The sequence below is a fragment of the Patiria miniata genome, unplaced genomic scaffold, assembly GCF_015706575.1.
Source record: "Patiria miniata isolate m_02_andy unplaced genomic scaffold, ASM1570657v1 HiC_scaffold_18, whole genome shotgun sequence".
Taxonomy (NCBI): domain Eukaryota; kingdom Metazoa; phylum Echinodermata; class Asteroidea; order Valvatida; family Asterinidae; genus Patiria; species Patiria miniata.
The window spans coordinates 8436339-8453598 of NW_024037056.1; the positions used below are offsets into that span (position 1 = coordinate 8436339).

The 17260-nt window shown below is 38.4% G+C and overlaps 1 protein-coding gene across 1 annotated transcript; it reads left to right on the plus strand.

The window, feature by feature from the left end:
• Positions 1 to 4223: 4223 nt before the first annotated feature.
• On the plus strand, positions 4224 to 7673 carry LOC119724490 (vasorin-like). Its single transcript, XM_038195569.1, has one exon. It carries the CDS (start codon positions 4642 to 4644, stop codon positions 6619 to 6621), a length of 1980 nt encoding a protein of 659 aa, XP_038051497.1. The 5' UTR covers positions 4224 to 4641; the 3' UTR covers positions 6622 to 7673.
• The last annotated feature ends 9587 nt before the right edge of the window (positions 7674 to 17260 follow it).

Genomic DNA, 17260 nt, shown 5'->3' on the forward strand with positions numbered 1-17260 from the left:
GGGACACATATTTAGCGTCATTTGTGAAAGCTTAGCCTCTTCTAGTCCGAGTAACTTGGACCCAACTTATCGCCTTTTTTAACATTTTGGACATGGTCTGGCGATAGTGGGGTCCAAGCTAATACCGCGACCTGGACAACATCATCCTGTCACTGTCCCAAACCAACATTTTCCAACAAAAAACATCAGATTTCACCTTCAAAACGGCCTCCAAATTACTAGATATGCCACCTGAAGTACAAGTAGACATCGATGATTAAGATGGTTGTACTTAAGTTTACTTACGATCCGGAAGAAAAGTGAAATTTTCCGTTCATTTCGGAGAGCTCCCCTCGCGATCTTGAACACGTTAAATTTCCGATCGTGTTTAATGTTTGAACGACGCGATTTCTTCTACATGCCCAGTGTACATTCAATGGTCCCCGTATCCCGTGTGCGATTCCGTTACCGAGCGCGCGCGATGCACGATTATGATAATGAGTCACGTTTGTAAACACATACATGTGCATTTTGAACTGTAAAAGGGAATCGGGAACCAGCTTGAACTGGTACCCGCCATAAAAGCTGCGCTAGTTCCCGACTCCCTATTATCGTTTGAAATGCACATGTGTTTACAAACGTGATCCAGTCTACTCATTATCATAATCGATGCATCGCGCGCGCTCGGTAACGGAATCGCACTCGGGATACGGGGACCATCGAATGTACGCTGGGCATGTAGAAGAAATCGCGTCGTTCAAACATTAAACACGATCGGAAATTTAACGTGTTCAAGATCGCGAGGGGAGCTCTCCGAAATGAACGGAAAATTTCACTTTTCTTCCGGATCGTAAGTAAACTTAAGTACAATCATCTTAATCATCGATGTCTACTTGTACTTCAGGTGGCATATCTAGTAATTTGGAGGCCGTTTGACCGTGCATGAACATGTTTTATGCCAAATCACGGAAATGGAATATCACGTCGTCACGCGGTTACCATTTTGTTTCGTATCCATTCCGTAGCTGAAGTGCAGGTTTTAGCGTGTCAACTATACTGCAACAATTGTTTGAGATGTTATTCATGTTTCAGCATACACAGGGAGTAGTTCTTCGGGATTACCAGGCACCGTGTTGATAAATCTGTAATCTAACCCTTGTTTGTCCTCCCCGAATGTGGTATACCTCGTAACTGACATCACACCGTAAAAAAATGACACCAAAACTATTGGCACCCACGATGGAAAAGTTGCCGAAAGCACGCGGGTTTCTTCTTGCAACAAAGCAAGGGTTGCATCCGGGTACTTTGATCGCAAGACGTTCATCCAGAAAATCTATAGAGGGCGCACGCGCGATCGCATTTAATTATCACGTCGTCACGTTTTTTAGTGGATGCGAAGTCAACTACCAGTGAGTAACCACGGTTGTTTTTTAAAAATCGTGTAGTTTTTTTCATGATTTCTGGTTGGATACGAATGGAATGCTACTGTTTCTCGTGGAAATCGTTATTTGGGTCTTCTAAATGACTCTGACATTTTACAATATGTCGGTAAATTTCGGTTTCACCTCGCAACATTGCTGACACGAAATGTTACGATGGGCGCTGAGACTTCCGTGATCGATACTTCAGAAATGCAAGACGCATGGAATAAATAACAATCAGGGAATCGTAAACGGTCTATTGGTTCAACTTTATTTGCAAAACATTATTTAAAATATACTCTTGGGAACACAGAATCGTACATTGAAGACCGAGTATGTTTCATGTCACAAAATATTCTTAAAATAAACATGGATACCATGATATTTTGGTGACGTAGTTTGGGTTTCGACCAATTGGAGGTCCCAAAAATTTTTTTTTTCTTGTTCGCCCATTCATCCTCAATAAATCGGGATCGATAAAAAATGTGATTAATTTGTCAAAAAAAAAAATAACAGCACTTTGTTTTCACTGGACCACTGTCACTGATGCATTGATTGTGTACCCAACTTCATGGAATGACCCACATGTATTGCATGTTGGGGGATTTTTAAAAGATTGCAACTTCCCATGCAACAATACAATGTTCTTTCATCGCTAACCTTCAGAATGTTATTCTCTGAAATCATTCCTCCTGAACTAGTGTGAGAAAATTAGAATTTATATTTTGACAGTGCTGCTTGTGCAAACATTACAGATGCCTTGAAAAAATAATATAAATGCTGGGTTGAAATGATATCATTTCAAGTCATGTATGTAATTGCAAAATTGGAATAATGGATTAACCATGGTCTAACCGGTGACTGCTCTATGTTCCGACACCCCTACATGTATGTTCCAACAACCTAGATTGTGTTACTCCCGGTTAGGGTTAGGGTTAGGAATAGGAATATGTGCAGTCGGAACATAGGGGTGTCGGAACATAGAGGTGTAACCGGTCTAATCATAGTAATCAACTTCATTTGCAATTGAGCATCTGAATATACCAATTTAAAATCCACAAATAAATTTTGTCTTTGCTTAAAGTTTTACATATTGCTCATATATATCTGAAATGATGAAATTATCACACAAATTCAAATAGTTTCACTTCCTTTTCAGTATAGCAGTAAATTCAATGAACCAAGTATAAACATGCTTAAGTATTGAACTCACTGTATATATTTACACACAAACCAGGAAGGTTTCCTGGTTGTCTCATTAGGCATTGTTACCAGTTGTTTTGGTTTCAATCTTTAAAGGGAACTGCAGGATATTTTGTACACGTACATGTTATTCAAAAACTTTTGTTTAGTGAACAAGATAAAAAAAATGTTTGGAGAGAGAATCCTTCCACACTTATTTTACATGTACATGTACCGGTACAGATGTACAATGTAGAACAAGTGGAAATAGAAAGTTGTTGCAATGTGCATGTCCCTGAAGTAAAATGTTCAACTTAATACATGTACACTAAACAATCTTTCCCATTTAATTAACACAGTTTTCCATGACTAGTAGTTTCCTTGTCTGTTGAGTGTTCAGATGGAACGGGGGAAAATGGGGAATTTTTCAAAATAAAACTCCTGATTGTGTGCACCCAGACAGTATTGTGTGTACCCAGACAGTATTGTGTGTACCCAGACAGTATTGTGTATGAAGGTTAAATCCTGGATTTCTTTTAATACTCCATTTTTGTAAACATCACAGCTTTGCAAGCTCCAGGCAAACATGAAGTTCTCTCAACACAGGCTACATTGTATGCAAATCACACTGAAGAGCAATTCAAAGTTTGTAAATACTAAGCAAAAAAAGAAAGAAAAACCTCAAAAGCCTTCGTAGAACTCACCTAAATTTGGCATTGTTGAACTTTGTCTTATTTCTTACGATAACCTGAACAGTGATACCGGTATGGTCTAATTTGATCTCCATGGTCAAAGTCAAGTCCATCATAAGTATGGTCATAAATAGACGTAAATCACAATCAGGTCACAAGTAACAATCAATGAACAATAAGAAGAATATCTTTGTCACAGTTCGTTTGAATAGCTTTTGACTTGACTTGGGTCTGGATTGACTTGAGTCATGGTGAATTGTGATGGACAAGTGCAGGGGGGATCCAGGATTTTTTGCGGGGGAGGGTGGTGTTTCATCAGAAAATCATCGCTGAAATGTAGACAGTTTTTTTTGGTTATGTTCGGACACATGGTTTTGTAACATCAAAAGGGGGATGGGGTTGGGGTGGGAGCTCGTACCAAAGGGGGCGCTGATTACTATTAACGCTATATTACAGAACAGTGTACAAATACCCTCTAACCAAGCTGGCTCTGTCCGTATTGTATGCACAAGCGGACATTATTACCAGTACATTTTTGTTTTGACAGAGCTTCGGGGGGGGGGGGGGGGGGGGGGGGGCCTGATCCACCCTTTTTTCTTGGCCTTAGTGCTCAATGTCATAAAAAGCCAGAGAAAAGTGCGCATTGCAAACAATGCATTAATTTTATCTTAAGAGTTCAAAGGGGGAACAATCTTTACAAAAAGCAGAAGAAAAAAAATTGTGGGATATCAATAGACTTTAATCAAGACCAGCAACTGCCCTGGTTTTCTAGGCATCAAACAGTGACCCAGGCTGGGTACTCAAACTGGGAGTGTTTTGTAAACTGCACTTCACCTGTCACGCAACCATTTAGGCAGATTTCTAGTACAGGTACTCACCGTGATCAATAGGGTACACTGCACAACAACAATACCTGTACCTATATCAAAAGCACGTCACACCACGTTTCTCAAGGTAGCTTTGTGGGAAAAACCCAACTGCCACCATGGGTCTTTAGTGAATCCTTTTACCATAAAAGGAAAGTCTCTCGCGTCAGGTCCATGGAAAGCATTTCAGATTTGGCAGACCGGGAGAGTTTCTCATTTTTGTTTGGCACCTGGAATTAGGCTGCAATTTTAGTGAGCATATACATTTTCAATGTATGTACAATCGAGAATTTAGGAGGCTTACATTTCTATGTATCGGTACTGATTTCAACAACTCATAGCTTTGGAATAACATGGGAAGATGCAAAGACAGGGGTCAGACGTGAAGGCGGAGGCAGAGTAGTTAGTTCAAAGCAGTCAGGCTAGAGCTGAGATGAGCATCTTAAATAGACAAAGCAAAGTTAAGCTGAAGCTGAACATAATATACTTTGCCAAGAAAAAATGACCATGATTCTAATTACTGTTTCATCTGTTTACTTTACAGGGGTTAATAACATCGATCTAGCCGACAGCATGGTACTTGGGCATCTCATCATTCTTATTCTTAGCTCTCAAGTCATCACCTCCAGTGCAGCACCGGCATCCCAAGATGCTAGCTGCAACACCACCTGTGGTGGTCTGGATGCTAACTGCGTTAACCAAGCACTGACCAATGTGCCTCTTGGATGCAGTCCCTTCATCGAGATGATGGACCTCCGGGAAAACAATCTCAAGTATCTGAGACCTGACAGCTTCATGAGATACAGACACCTGGTGTACCTAGACTTGGCACATAACAAGATCTCTAATATTGCAGCAGGAGCATTTGAGGGGTGTGTCTCACTCAAGAAAGTGTACCTGCAGGAGAACCTTTTGACGGAGGTGGGCGAAGGCACATTTGAAGGAGCATCAAATCTCAATGGACTCTTCCTGAATGCTAACAAGATTTTGCGGTTACTCACTGCTGCCTTCCATGGTTTAGATAACCTACAGTACCTTGACATCAGTGACAATGACCTTCAGTCCCTCCCACTTGGAATCTTCGATGACTTGGGCCAGCTCAAGTTTTTGAGTTTGGAAAACAACAACCTTCAATCACTCCAAGGATCCCTTTTCGATGGCTTAGTGAATTTGAAGAAACTCATCCTGTCTAGAAATGACATTGTTTCAATAACTGGCTTCCCATCATTGCCCAATCTCAAGACACTGGATCTCTTCAACAATGACCTACAAGACATCACTGACCTAGCAGACAAGATCAATGGACTGGACCACTTGTACTTAGGAGAGAACCACAACATTATCTGCATGTGCTCCATTAACTCAGTACGTGTGTGGCTTCAAAGTCACAGATCAGATGAAGCTGCCAACAGAGTAGATGTGACATGCCATGCCCCACAGCATTTGCACGGTCTACAACTTCACAACATCTCAAAGTATTCCTTGTGCCCAAGGTCCAATTTCACACCATCATTGTCCACTACCGAAAACTCACCTTCTAAGAAACTACATGTAGCAAGTACACTGATGCATGTAGTCAACATGGGAACGATGGAACCAGTATCCAAGACGGTGACGTTCACCAATCATACAAAACAAAAGAAGACATGGGATGGTCACTCCAAACCTCATAGCATAATCATGTATGTCACAGTTGGGACTGGCGCTCTTCTGATTATTATATTTTTTCTGATTCTTTTAAACAAGTGTCTTGGCATGCTTACCCGGAGAAACCAACAACAGAATCGAAACATTATACCAGACCAGCAGAAAGCTCCACAACAAGAGCAGAGTGTACCAATGATGCACATTACAGTCAATAGATTCAGTCAAAATGATGGGGCTAATGAGGTTGTCCAACCTCGCACCCCAGCAAACGACTCAGCTTTTGGTTCTCAAGCTGATCTTGATGTAGTCACTGAGATGACCCAGTTGAGGCAAGATCCAATCTTTCAGGCTGTATCCACCAACTCAGATGATCCATTCTACATGAGCATAGGAGACTTGAATGCACCTCATTGCTCACCACCACCGGGCTTATCAAAAGAGGATGACTTGCCTCCCCTGGAACAAGAATGGCCCACTACAAATCCTTTCTTGAGAGATCTCACACACAACAATCAAGCTTATCCCAGCCCAGGACAATATGTCCCACGTGCAACGTGCACCAATGCTTCAAGAAACGCAACCCCTCCCATGTCTCAGCCTGTGCATCAGCTTTCCCCCATGCCACCCAGAGAACCACTACAAAGCGTTCAAGCAGCTCCACAAGATGTCACACATTACATTCCCCACTGCCAAATGTTTCAGTCAACAATCCCTACCCAGACCCAGATGCTAGTCCAGACTCCAGAACACAGCCTGCAGCATTTGAATATGAGTGAAAGCACAAATCCTTTTAAGAAAGCTACAAGCAAAAACCCCTTTACTTCATGTTCCTGAAATGCCAACGAAGCAACAACAAAAAGAAACCAAAACAAACAAACAACCCAAAACAAACCCAACAGTCAAAAACCAAAATAAAATTGATTGATATTAATTGGCAATAATGATGCATTTGATAATCAGATAAAGACTGAAAGGACAGCACATGGAGTCAACCAGGTAAAAGCTTGGGAGCTAAACCATTAGGATATGACAATTTGACAATTATGTTGGACTAGCAACCATGGTAAGAGTACATGTAGCTGCTGATAGCGAACTGCATTAATTACAAGCATGCTGAGCATATTCAGTTACTTTTTAAACTAACTGCCACGATTAAGGAAAACTCTTCCAATTCCAAGTGAAGTGCCAAGAAAGAATTGAATGTAGATTTATGAATAACTCTGCTCTGTTGCAAATTTACATGTAAATAGTTTAGTAAATAGATACCGGTCCACATCCAGGGTGAATGCATCATTCTAAACTTGAGTTATTTTATTCAAATATTTTGAAAATTTGTAACACTGCCGTTAATGTTTATATTTTAAGTTTACATTTGAAACTACTCAGTCTAAATTTGAGAAAGAAATACAGTATACTTATATATAATAATGTATTGATTAATTTGGAATATTTTGAAAATGCATAACACTGCCATTTGTTACTATTTTAATCTTAAATGTGTGATTGGTTCTTAGAAAACAGCTAAAAATCATGTACAGAATTTTGACTCTCTTATCTCGTACAACCTACATGTAAAAACAATCAAAGTTCATTAAAATATTGAGGAATTTAGACTAGGAAACAATAAACTGCAAGAAGGTTAACTAAAGCAGGCATCAATAACATTAATGCATTTGTAGTATTCATTCAAAACTTTTCATTTATCTGAAACATTTCCATGGAATTGGTTGTTGATTGAATCTTGTAATTTTGATGTACTATTCACAGAGATAAGCAGAAATTGCTTAATATTTTTGTACAATTTTGCAAAATATGTATTCAGTTTTTACGTTTTTTAAAAATGCTGTTTAAATGTTGCAAAATTAAACTGATAGGTCTTTGTGCATCTGGACTACGTTTTATTTCGAATAATTAAAAAGACTTTGTTGAGAATTAAACAGGTGTTGCTGTACGCAAAGTAAATTGTAATATATTTTTAGGACAACATTGTTATGACCTGATACAAGCAAAGAGATATTTTAAAGATGAAAGTGGAAAGTTGGAGATATAAAAAAAATGCAATTGGCAGTCGCATCAAATGTTACATATGGACTAACTTGGGAAAAAACGCAGACTTCTCTTCAATTTTCAAGGAAAGGAGAAATTGTACAATGGAATACTTGATGTGTAATTTCGTACATGAGGCGAAACACATGGAGGGAGTCCTGGGGTTTTTTTTTGCGAATGTAACAAGAAAACTGTTTGGGCTTTGGGCATCAGTCATTGGTTGAGCATTCTCACAACCTCAATTATGCCAAAATGACGTAATTGTTCTGACATGAGAACCAAAGTTTGTGGCCTGTGATGTTAGATTAAGCAGACAATATGTTTGTTGTCTCAACAAATAATGAATCATATTCTCTTACTTTTGTTCACATAAAGCCAAGAAAACTTGGTAGCTCAATTTTTTTTTAAGAATATGGAAAGCAGGATGACTAGTGGTGCGAAATATGTCAGATTTTTGCTGTGAAAATAATGTTTGACTGGATGTAACAGATCGAGTGTTGTCTGGTCCATGTAGCACTCCTTAACCCTAAAAGGGCCGGGGGGGGGGGGGGGGCAAATCCGCCCCCCTCGACTTTTTCTGCGATAGCCTTGAAAAAAAAAATTTCCGCGACCCGAGCTGTTAAAACTTTTTAGCCTTGAGCCTTGCCCATCTTTTGATACCAAAAATATAAAAATTGCCGCGCAGTGAAAAAGTTTCCGGCGCTATGCGCCGTGAAAGCTGAATTTTTTCATATACGTCGTGTACACAGAGCAGAATTACCATTCGTATATATGAATAATTAATTAGCCATATTTCCAAAACCCTTTGACCTATAGTCATGAAATTTCTTGGGTATGTTCATGAAGAGTTGCTCTATGTATGTACCGAGTTTCAAACTTTTTCGTCACTCAATGGCCAAGATCGGGGGGGGGGGGGGGCAGAATTCTTGGACTAACAAAGCCCCTCTTATGGGAAATGTGTGCATTCAGACTATTGAACCTTAAGATCAAGAAACCTTCAGACTATCAAACCTTTTGACAATAAAAAACGTGTAACAATTTTTTTTTGTGGCTGAAAACAGACATGTTGCCATTTTTAATTTTTCAATTATTTTAATTTTTTTTTCTTTCATGCGAAAAAAAGATACAGGAATCCTACCCCCACCAAAAAGCCCATGAAAAAGCTGGAATTTCACTTATAGTTAAAAAAATGTCATCTCTGCTATGAATGCTTGAAATTAGCATAAATCCACTCAGGATCTAACGAAACTGTAAGATGTGTTCAACACATCCTCACTTCCTTAGCAATGCCGCTGAACTCATCTTAACAGTCTGAGGGTCATCTTATCTCATTAAATGTGAGTTAATTTGTATAATCGTTTGGAAATCATTGCAATATGTTCTCGTTAAAGATGAATAATTTCGAGGAAGAAAACTACTATAGAAGCAGATTTAAAAAGATTTCTGATATGTGGGTATTTAATAAAAATAATGAGGGATACGCTGCTATTGGGGTCAAGCCACAATTATTTGGCACTGACACTACCGTGCCAATTTCATCATTTTAACTGCAAGTAAATGTAATCTTACTTTTGTTTTACAGCACAACAACCCAATTTAGTGGACACAAAAGGATGTTTGTTGTCCAGATCAATAGAAAGCCTCCCTTCAACTACAGGTGAACAGACGGGATTCCCCCAGTTCTTACAAATGTACTTAATAAAGCAATTCTATGATTTTTTGGGTGCAAAATTACATCTCCAGCCTCTTGGAAAACCCCATCTCTCTCCTTTTTTTAAGGGAAACAAAAATGAACAATATAACTTCCAAACAATGTTATATTGTAAAGTACAATGCAAAATTTCGCATTAAGTCTGACATGTAAATAGCCACTTAATTATACAAACCTCATAAAGTATCAGAACAAATTGATTTAAAAATGATTGTGTTGAAACAGATCAACAATTTGAATACAATACAATAAGAAGATAAGTGCGACCTTTACAAAAACTATTATTTTGGTATCTTGATGTACATACTTCTATTTTTCAGATTACCAATATGTAAACCCAAAATTATCCAGTGTTAAACAATCATCAGGACAAATTATAGGCTAACTATGTGTTCAGCTATTTACATGTAGAATGTAAAACAAAAATGGGCCTTGATGATCATGAAGCAGCATTTTTCTGGTACTTTGTGAGTTCCCGCCCTGCAACAATTAACAGCGGCGTACATGTATTAGATTCTGAATGTGAAGAAACAGTGCAGAATTCAAACTGTGTGCTCTTACAACGAATATGAGAATGATGTCTTGAGAACAAGTATTAAAGCAAAGAAAAACAAACGAAATGTGTATTATCTTCACACAATGATTTTGGCTCATAGGTGGCACAACAGTGTTGTCAAAATATACAGCTACTGCACACACACATCAATAACAATTGGTACCGGTATGTACAATAAATTGGATAAATAAATTGTTGTCCAGATCAATATAAAGCCTCCCTTCAACTACAGGTGAACAGACGGGATTTCCCCAGCTCTTACAAATGTACTTAATAAAGCAATTCTATGATTTTTTGGGTGCAAAATTACATCTCCAGCCTCTTGGAAAACCCCATCTCTCAAGGATACTCCTGTGAATGAACTTCAAACTGCTATGAAAATGATGTCAGAATAATTCCATAAGAATCCGGGAAGCCAAGTGGGGCAGGACATCATAAAGCATGTTGTTTTTAATATTGGAAGGGGTTTAAATAAAAGTCATGATAAGATAAGTGTATCATTTATCTGAAACATTTCCAAGGTATTGGTTGTTGATTGAATCTTGTCCTTTTGATGCACTATTCAGAGAGATATTCAAAAAATTGCTTACAATTTTTGTACACTTTTGCAAAATATGTATTCGATTTCTACACTGTAAACATGGTCAAAATGCTATTCAAATGCTGCAAAATTAAACTGATGGGCATTAGTACATCTGGACTATGTTTGAGTTTGAATAATTAAAAGATTTTTTTTTAAAGAGGTTTTAATTAAACAGGTGTTGCTGTACGCAAAGTAAATTGTAATAAATGAAAGTAATGAAACTGGGTACATGCATAGAGCAACTTTTCATGAACATACCCAAGAAATGTCACGACTATAGGTCAAAGGGTTTTGGAATTATGGTTAATTAATTATTCATATGTACGAATGGTAATTCAGATCTGTGTACACGAAGTATATGGGAGTTTTCAGAGCGAGTGGCACGGACATTTTTTTGGGTATTAAAAGATGTGCAAAGCTCGAGGCTAAAAAGTCATAACAGCTCGGGTCATGAATAATATTTTCACGACTATCGCGGAAAAACGGATTCCGCCCCCCCCCCCCGGCCCTTTTAAGATTAAAGATGAAAGTGGAAAGTTGGAGATAAAAACCCCGCAAATTGGCACTTTCATCAAATGTTACACATTGACTAACTTGGGAAAAAACGCAGACTTCTCTTCAATTTTCAAGGAAAGGAGAAATTGTACAACGGAATACTTGATGTGTAATTTTGTACATGAGACGAAACACATGGAGGGAGTCCTGGGGTGTTTTACGCCAACCTAACAAGAAAACTGTTCAGGCTTTGGGCATCGGTCACTGGTTGAGCATTTTCACAACTTTGATTATGCCTAGATGACGTACTTGTTCTGACGTAATGAGAACCAAAGTTTGAGGCCAGTGATTTTAGGTAAAACAGACAATATGTTTGTTGTCTCAACAAATAATGAATCATGTTCTCTTACTTTTGTTCACATAAAGCAAAGAAAACTTGGTAGATCAATGTTTTTTTAAGAATATGGAAAGCAGGACGACTAGTGGTGCGAAATATGTCAGATTTTCTTGTGAAAATAATGTTTGACTGGATGGAGCAGAGTGTTGTCTGTTCCATGTACCGGTAGCACACCTTAAAGTTTCCCCTGCTTTCTTACTTTGTAATATTATTAACCTAAATAAACAGTTCTTTTCCATCATAATTTAATTCCAGAAATGCTTTCAAACATGCCATGTTTGAAAACGTAACACATGCCATGTTTGAAAACACAACAGCACCAGGTGGTTTTGGTTGGCTTTTTATTGCACCTGCATGAATTTGTTTCTGGTTTATGGTCACAATAAAATACACCTCTGTATAAGCAATTTGAGCCCTTCACCTGACTACCCTTGAAGAAAAAAAAAGACATACATGATACATGTGTATAAACAACACCCTAATAATAAATTGTTATGGTTTCCAAGTATCATGATTTACGTGAACTCAAAATCCCCTCAAAAGCTTTTAACACTGCCATTTGTCTTTACATTTGAAGTTAGTAAATGTTTGCAGAAAGTAAGTCTGAAAAAAAAAATCTGAAATTCCTTAACATGTTTGTCTCCATTATGTTATCCAATGACATTCAAAGTAAAATTATACTTTTGGCAAGGAAAAAAAACCTGAAAAACAAACAAAGGTATTCAAGTAAAGAGACAGAATAACGTAGTTGAGGTTTCAAAAAGAAATACTGGCAGGGTGATGATTATTCAAATTAGGTTTTGCCCTTCACCGACATTTTTTTGTAAACACTGTATACTTACGGTAGTGTGCTACCTCCCGAGTGAAAGTTGGAAAAAGTCACTCGGGTGGGACTCGAACCCACGACCTCCTGCCTTCTAGTGCAGCTGTCTTAGCACTCGACCACCGCGCTAACGGGATCGGTTGGCCGGTTCGAATCTCATGCACATACATAACATAGCAGCGGGTACCGCATAAACTATTATTAGATGGAATTTTGCGTCGGGGTGATATTATTCAATTAGGTTTTGCCCTTCACTGACGTTTACAATTTTTTTTTTTATACACTGTATACTCAGTGTGCTACCTCCCGAGTGAAAGTTGTAAAAAATCACTCCGGTGGGACTTGAACCCACGACCTCCTGCCTTCTAGTGCAGCTGTCTTACCACTCGACCACCGAGCTAACGGGATCGGTTGGCCGGTTGGAATCTGATGTACATAGCAGCGGGTACAGCATAAACTATTATAAGATGGAATTTTGCTTCGGGAGGATATAAATCAAATAAGATTTTGCCCTTCACCTTTTTTTTTATATATAATAGTGATGATTATTGATAGATTCTCAAAATTTAATGTCCTGTTTGAAAAGATGATTACATTACTCGATATTTTGTACCATTTTCAAAATGTATTCTGAAAATTGCTTTACAAATATGTTCTTAAATTGAAATAGCATATTGTGTAACTAAATTGTGTGTGATTTTGAAACATTAAAAGATATTTAATTTTATGTCGGCATATTCTGTGACAATATAAACCAGTAATCAAGTCTATACTGCAGCCTAATGAAAGCCTACATTGCCCGCCCCCTTGCCAAGTTAAAAATTATCTGGATTTTCTCCTTATTTTACGGAAATTTAAAAAAACTTATTTTAACTCCATTTGGCAGTTATATCATTCCTTTCAAATGTTACTCAGAGGTGGTCTAACAGCAGGTGCAGCACCGCTTCACCTTGTACAAGTAATGACAATAGGCAGTCTTACAATGGCTAAGCGTCCTGAATGATGATTGGAAAAAAAAAAGGAATTCCCCATTTTCCCCCAGCCTACAGTCGCACTAAAAGCCTATTCAAGATCAGTTGGCCTGAGGTAGATTGAGTTATTTCCTCTTCGCTTCAAAAAAGTATTTGAACTCCTATGCGTCACTGTGTTTTTTTCAATTGGTTACGCTGATATTTTTCAGTATCATGAGTAGCAGGTAAAACAAAAAACCTCAAAGGATCTGGCTGTATTCACGCTCATTCACCTACATGTGTATCACTAGTCGTGTTTAATACGACACATAACAATAGTGAACAGGACGGCGAAGCCACTGTCACCATGGTTATACAGATGCCTAGCAACAACATGCCAGGTGCCATCCAGTCCAGTCGGCAACCGCACTCACATATTGCCCCATTGACTTTGTACATGAAAGAAACTTGTGATGTGAAATTAATCAAAAAAATCCAAACCAATCCAATGAAAAAATAGCAGGTCGGTGAAAATGTTAGCAGGGCAGCCCGCAAATTTTATTTTCCCAAACAAAATCGGACAATATCAAAAGATTCATGATTTCCAAGGCTTTCGAGATATTAAAGTTATATACAGTCGGCTCCCGTTATAACGAGGTCCGATGGACTTTCACAATACTGTCGTTATAGCCGGAACCTCGCTAAAACCGGAGCGCAGTTTTCCCCATTCGTTGTGCATAAGGTACGGTACATGTGCGTGCGTGTTTTAATCGTGTAACGCACGTCCGAAGACATGAAAAGATGGTCATTTGTTGGTATGTACGTCTGTTAACAATGTATATTAAATATTTAACAGATGGTGATGAATAAATGAAATAAATAAAATACCTTTAAGGGAACATTGTTCAATATTTGAGCACCTGAATCCGGAGGAAAAGGCATCATCGCTGAGAAGAATCAGGCAAGTAGGTCACTCGCACTCGTGCCGAGTGACATTTTGCTTTCATTTTGCATTTGCTGGAATCGGGCGAGAGAGGGCGCCAATACATGCATTACTTCCGGGTTTTAATGACTCCTGATCCTTAGATGCCTTTTGGTTGTTGACTTTTTGGAACAGTTGGGTATTATTGTTTCTGAAGGGATTCTTTGAAATTGTAATTATTTCGGTTAACTATAGCGCACATTCGTGCCAAGTGACATTTTGCTTTCGTTTTGCATTTGCTGGAATCGGGCAAGAGAGGGCGCTAATATTACTTCCGGGTTTAAGTGTCTCCATGTGTAATTTCGCAGCAATTGGTGATTATTGTTTGTCGGGAGGGATTCTTTTAAGATAATAATAATAAATAAACAAAAGTAATAATTTTGGATTAAAATTTGTACAATGTATATGTGGTGGGGCGTTTGAAGATCTTGGAAACCTGTTTTCATTGGGATTGTTTTTTCGGCGGGGCCGGAGGGGTTCTTAATTTGTTTAAGATTTTTATTTTTTTATTCTTTTTTGGGGGTGGGAACCACGGTATGTTTTAAACTTTATTTTTTGAAGACAGACTGAATTATCTCTTTTTGGAAGTTGTGGTGGCTCTGAAAAGAGCCTTTTGTTTTGTGATGCTGTGTTCTTTACTTCGTATTTTTTTTTATAGCCACAAGCCAACAATAGGGAGCAATTACGCACCCGATGTTCGGGCGGTAGTACTAAAGGCTATTCCTTACAACGTTAACACTTAACTCCTGAGCGCCCCCTATTGTTAGTTTGTAATAATATAGAAACGTGGTACCGCAGTCGTAAGCAAACTTCAAACCTGGTCGCGCTAAGGGAAACCGCAGCGGGGGATTAGCGACTAGACCAGCGGTCCACTGCGCCGATTATCACAGTCCCATTGAATTTATTTATAAAGATCGGCGAGATGAAATAACGTTGGGTTGAAGTCTTTACAAAGGTACATTGATGGGTGAAGCTTAAGTGTGTTGCTTGAATTGGAAGACGGGAGCATGATACCCGTTTCGGGACAAAAGGTCTGTCGTTGACAAGCTGCAATGCCCGTAGTTTTGAAAAGATGTCGTTGTAAATGGGTTGAGAACAATGCTTTTCCTCGCATTGGGTCGGCCAAAATCGTCGTAATAGCCGAAGTCTCGTTATGTCCGTGCACGTAATAACCAAATATTTCCCCATAGTAATGTACACAAATTGATCGGGACTGGGAGAATGTGCTCGTTACATCAGGGTTATCGTTATGACCGAGCTCTTTATAACGGGAGTCGACTGTAACAAGGAATAACGATGTTTAAATCACCGACGATTGGCAGCTGATTCGTGGACTGGTTGGAAGTAGTGCTGACTTCTAATCAGGTGATCCGAGTTCAAATCTCAGTGAGCATTTTTCACTTCTTCTCATTTTACCTTTTAAATAAATAAAGTGAGGAAGGAACATTTCCCACAAGACGTAAAGCCTATTTTGGGTTTGTGTTCTGGAAAACAAGGCATTAGATAAGCATGCAATGGACCAATCAGAAGATTGGAAGCGGATGTCATTTGGGAAAAAAGATTTGCCGGATGCCCGCCCTGCTAAAACCCCTAGTGGAGACTACCGAATAACAGGTGTAATCGATCACGTCCTAACCCGTGAATGTGCATATTATTCATTCGGTTTTCCTTGATATCAAGTGAAATTTATTTATTTAATTTAATCTTTTTTTATAACATCTTTATGGTCTTAAAGTTTTACATGGGAAAAATCAATATATCGAATATTGCTTGATATTACATTTCTGATATATATCGATTATCGAACATTCTGATATCGACGGCGTTTAATAGTGCACGCAGCACGTGCAGTGTGCTCAACCTAAAAAATACTAGTTAAAATAATGGTTACTTTATCAGTCAAGTTTACGCTAAATACTGACACAAATTACACTGGGAACCCCCACTGTTCAATAAAGTCCCTATAAAAATAACAGCTATCAAAAGTAAATATTGGGTTTTGTGTAACGAGTGTCGAGTTAGATATTAAATGTAAGATGAAAGTCCACCTACAAGTAGGATCAATCGAGTTCACCAGATAAGATAAAGAAATTAAAGCATTTATTAATAATTCAACCATCATAAACAATTTCAGTACAAATGTTCTGGCACAGGGCAGTTGCTAGTGACCACCAAAGAGTTACAATCTGTGCATCTTATCCAAATAATCTGGGCACCAAAGGGTTAACAAACAATGTATTTCAGTTGTAATTTGTTATTGTTTGATTTTTAAAAATTGTTTGTGACTTTCCAAATGGTGCCTAACAACCCGTATATAACAAACACGAATGGGCCTTTCCGAAAATTCTCTGTAGTGTGATCATGGTGTGATTTTCAAGAAAGGCCCCTACAACAAAGAAATCAGCCGTTAGTTTTGCCCGCCTAAAGTGAAGTAAACACGCAACAAAGAGGCTACCACTGTAATTGCCTATTTCAGTTCCAGTACCTCACAATTAGTAAATTTACACAAGTGTTACTGAAGGTGAAATATTCAAAGTCACAAATCTCTGTCCCAAGTTGTAAGGCTGGTGAATCTCTCCTCAAAATTACGACTTTTGTTTGAATATACACCCTACTATGAAAGGGGATTTTTTTTTAAGCTACTCCCACCTCTTCTTAGCATTACTTTTCCCCTGAGCTATTTTCCCCCTATTTGCATCAGTAAAATGCTTGATACCGGTATGTACTGATTGCATGTTTTTTTTTCCAAAAAGACAAACATTGCGATGAATAATAAAAAACTTTTAAAGCAATTTCCCACGTAAATGAAAAATATAGCAGTATTTACCCTTCCTAAAATAGAACCTTCCAAAAAAAACCAACGCGATTTGTTTTTTTTTATACTCAGCCAGGCACTGGGGCCAAACAACAATAGCAGTGATAGTAGTGTT

Coding starts and splice junctions, on each gene's coding strand:
- LOC119724490 (XM_038195569.1), top strand. CDS start 4,642: ATGACCATGATTCTAATTACTGTTTCATCTGTTTACTTTACAGGGGTT.